General features: G+C 33.7%; 1 protein-coding gene across 1 annotated transcript in view; it reads right to left on the reverse strand.

The window, feature by feature from the left end:
* Positions 1-4,289, reverse strand: part of LOC119831752 — a 16,987-nt gene extending 12,698 nt beyond the window's left edge. The window contains exon 1 of the mRNA XM_038355281.1: positions 3,994-4,289. Within this exon, the coding sequence (XP_038211209.1) occupies positions 3,994-4,059 (66 nt within the window). The 5' untranslated portion in view covers positions 4,060-4,289. The remainder of the gene's footprint in view (positions 1-3,993) is intronic.
* Between the last annotated feature and the right edge of the window lie 397 nt (positions 4,290-4,686).

Raw genomic sequence — 4,686 nt, forward strand, 5'->3', positions numbered from 1 at the left:
TGTATTTTTAGTCTGTGTTTTTGATATATTTCCTATTGGTGTGTACAATAAAGTTTTATTCATTCATTCATTCATAACACACAAATAATTTTTATACAGGATAAAACCGCTTAACTTTTATGTAATTAGTAATACATACCTTCATCTTATATCAAGGAAATCAATTCGAAAAGTCTTATCAAAAACCTAAACGAAGGGACATTACAGAATTAAATATGAAATCTTTTCCAGTTGCGGTTTTTTTTTTTGTATCTTGTTAGCATTATTAAACATATGTAATTAAATTCGTCTAACCAACTTTATATGCATAAATACGTATTTAATATGTATCGTATACATTTATTCATACATTATTTAAACTCTCCATAAGTACGCCGTCCCCTTTGACTTTCTATCATTACAAATCTGTAAGTTGCCACGTGTTAATCTGTTTTGAAGGTACGATTTAGATAAAATATTATGCAATAAAGTTTCGCTGATTCTCACAGTGCTAAGAGTCACTTGCAAGTGAAAGTCACAATGTATATATATTTATGCTTGGTACGCGTGTATTCAAAATATAATTTTATCTATTTGTTATGTATTCTTATTTATAATTGCGTGTTAAATATTCTAGCGTGACGTGTATTACCATATGAAATGTTATTAAAAAGAAAAAATTGTTTCATTTGACACTCGTTTAAATGAAAATAACTTTGCGTAATCTTAACATGGTTATAACTATTGACTTGATAGTTTTTTTTATCTTTGCGTTGGTTTTATTAAGAGTTTAAATATAATTCTAATTCCTGAAAATAATCCTAAACATACTAGATTCCCCTAATATCTGTCTTATTTTTCTTCTATCATCATCAATTTTGAAAAAAAGTTGAGTTTAAATAAGTGAATAAACAAAAATAATGATTAACTACTAGCATAGTCTAATAATAATGTTCTGCCTTGAAATATATATAAAAACTTTGGAATATTATAACACAATAAATTAATATATGTTCTGCCGACACGCTGAGCTAAGTTCGCCTGATGGTAATCACCGCCCACAAACATATACTTATACAGTAGGGCCGCTGAAAATGCGTTGCCTGATTTTAAGGGGCAAAGGTTAAGAAATAATTGTGATGGGAAAAAGCAAACGGATTGGGAAGAGTGACGAAAAAGACGCATATTATGGGAAGCATTGTAAAAAATGTTAAAAATGAAGTCGAAAGGAGTCGCTTACATACAAATACACAGGTGAAGCTAATATGGACGGTTCATCATCATCATTAGCCCATATATGTTCCCACTGCTGGACCTATAAGGGTTCCTATAAGGGTTTAGGTCATAATCTACCAAGCTGGCCAAACGCGGGTTGACAGATGTCACATGTCGTCGAACTTTTGATTCTTGGACATGCCGGTTTCCTCACGATGATTTCCTTCACCGTTTAAAACAGTGGTGATGTCATCCACATGTGCAATTGAAAAATCAATTTATTCCTGCACGCTCGCCCGGTCCGAACCCCGACTTATCGATTTATAAGTCTGACGATCTCACCATAATATAGCGTGTTAAATCATACAATCATATAAGCATCGTTTCGTTTCTCACGTGCTATATTCGTATATATCTAACATTATTGTAACATCGTCACGCAGTTCAGTTGAAACCGAGTCACGGTCAGGTTAACGGATTGTCATTAATTGCTAGAAATATTGACGTTTATTTAATAGTCAAATAAATAAAAATCCCTCTTTCTATAAAAATAAGTTAGGAATACCAGTTCTGTATACATAATAATTAAAAACAAGAAAACCACCTTCCAACTGTCAGAACTAAACCATAACGGGACCAGAGGGGTGGACCAGCAGAATTAAATTAAAAAAGAATCATCAAATTCTATCAGTCGAAACTTCTCAAGTAAAAAGAGCCTAAAAATACTCCTTTTTTCAAAATTGGTTAAAAATGAATCCCTATTCCCTTTGTTTACAGCTTCACGATTCATAGTTAAACGATGGCTAATTGTTTTTTTTTTTTTTTGCATTTTTGTAACTTGTGAAAAAAAAAGAAAATTATGCTTAACGACTATACATCCTAAATAAATGAACACATTTTTTATTTAATATTCTGATACAACACAAACGCAGACGTGAAGTTTCATAGCTTCACACATCCAAATGAACCAACTTCGGCAAAAAGGTCATTCAAACTAGGTACCGTAACATCGTATAATTTACGTCTATAACATCAGCATTAAGAATTAGATTATTAGTTATTACTATAAGAATAGTAGATTAGCGGACAAGATATTACGTGTGTCATTTACGTATAACTATGATATTGTATCATATTCAAAATTAAGAAATACACTCAGCATAATTAATGGGGAGAGACGAATTTTTTGATGATGATGACAGAACGTTTTCGGGTATATAATTCACCTCCTTATATTTTTTATTTTTTATCTTTAATAGGGCAGCGCTCGACCACGATCTCGCCTGAGGGTAAGCTGAGATGTGGTCTAGGCTGTAACGCGCTTCCCTAGAAGGTAAGAATGTTCTTCTTTATAAAAAATGTAGGTTACAAAACAATAAGAAAACATATGTACATAACAACGTTGAATAAGTAGTTGCATGGATTAATTATATAATGCCTGAAAGAGGTTTTATTAAAGAAAAACCCATATTTTGTGTTTATATAACGGTGATTTGTCTCGCTCAATTTCGATACTTAATTTGATGCTTTACTTACGCTATAATGACTGTAAATGCATAATATTATCATAAGCATAATGAAACATGCTATCAAGAGATACACACAGAGAAAAACGTAACGTAGGTACTCGCGAATACGGAAAAAACGGATGTCAAAATGAATGCAGATTACCTGCGTGACCCGATTCAACTAATTCTAAACATAATTAAAATTAGCTGACATTTCCACACGCATCAATTATAACATTATAACATATTGGACACTTATTCCTGGTTCGATTACAAACATAATTACTTTCTAGTTGTCGGTTTGTTGGAGAATTAGTTAACAAAAACATAACGATAATTAGTTGTCATGCGATTAGTTTAATTTATTTGAGACATTTTATGATTAATTATTATTTATTTAATATTTGCCTTTCGCCCGCGTAGTCAAAGAAAATACCTGGGAATGAGATGTTTCACCGCGTATCGCGATGCACGATTATCTCCAAAAACATAAATCATATCAAAAAATCTCTCCGTTGTTACGTCGTAGTAGGACAAACAAACACAATTTCGCATTTATAATATTACGAAGGATGTACTGTTATGATTAAAATTTCCGTGCTTTTTAAGAAAACTGCTGAAATGTTTCTTTATATATATAAACTACTAGCAAACCCGGCGAACTCCGTTTCGCCACCAGGTGGTTGTATGTGAAAAATGACTTTCCCGCTTTTCTGCAGAATTTTTTCCTGAATTTTCTTTGCCATAAACCTCACGGCGCCCGAGACCTTTCCAACGAATGCAAAACCGTGGAAATCGGTTCGTGCGTTCTGGAGTTATAGCGTCAGGAAGGAAAACGCGACTTATTTTTATATAGTAGAAGATTAACAAAAAATCAACTGCATCTTTACATTCAATAGAAATTTCCCACGAAAAATATAACAGATTTCCTTTCAGGGCTCTCCACTGTAATTTTGTTTTCTTTATGTAAGCACTGTTATCTACTATAGTATTATGTTATCTGTGAATATCCATGTGTAAATAACGAATAAACCATTCGGGAATTAACTATTTTTTAATCCATACCATTTCTTAGTAGTTGTACTTACGCGCAGTTAAGAGAAATTCATAAAAAAAAAGTTCCCTATTATGATTTTGCGAAATACACTGTCTATAAATTCATGAAAAAATACGGCCACGTAGTACCCATTTCAGTGCCTTTTATTATAATTATAGAAGCATAGAAAATATAAAGTACACTGTACACACCCACTTATAAATTATGGATTAAATTAAATGAAAATAAACCAACCCTCGGTCCAGTAATGGCCGCGACCAGGCGCGCCAACAGGAGAAACTGGCATACACTGCCCCTCATGCTGCACTCTCAAGATACAGAGTGGCAGAGTATCATCACACACACTGCACTACTGTCCAACACCACTGTCCTGTGCGCACTGAATCCGATTTTCCAAAAAATCAACACAGCTCACTTAATTCCAAATTTGAAAATTTGAAAAAAAAATCATAGACAACGTTTTCGTTTTTCACGCAACGGGCACGCGCGTTCGCAGAGTCGTTGACAGTAATCGTGTTGGCGAGCGCTGCTGCGTTTTACCACCCCTACTCTCATCTCCCCTTCTCGATATTTCGAAAGGATTGTCAAACGAGAATCATTTTAAAGCACTAAGCGATATTCTGTGATGTTAATTGAACGTTGCATAAAACAATTAACAACAACGGCCCCGCAGATGAACTAAGGATCGTATACATTTCAAATTACTAGGTATCTAGTTTATGATCTGTTAAAAAGCTTCCGTTGCATCATAATTGTTGAAAAATCTAAGCTTATTGTATACTGCAACATGGGTTTTGTAAGTCTTATATAACCTTAATAATATAATCTATGTAGCCGATTATTTATAGGAAGTTTTATTGTGGGAGTCGAGCACGCTTCGGCACGAATTGGGCCAGCTCGCACCGGGGAAGTACCACACCCCCACAG

This window comes from Zerene cesonia, chromosome 1 (genome assembly GCF_012273895.1).
Source record: "Zerene cesonia ecotype Mississippi chromosome 1, Zerene_cesonia_1.1, whole genome shotgun sequence".
Lineage (NCBI taxonomy): Eukaryota > Metazoa > Arthropoda > Insecta > Lepidoptera > Pieridae > Zerene > Zerene cesonia.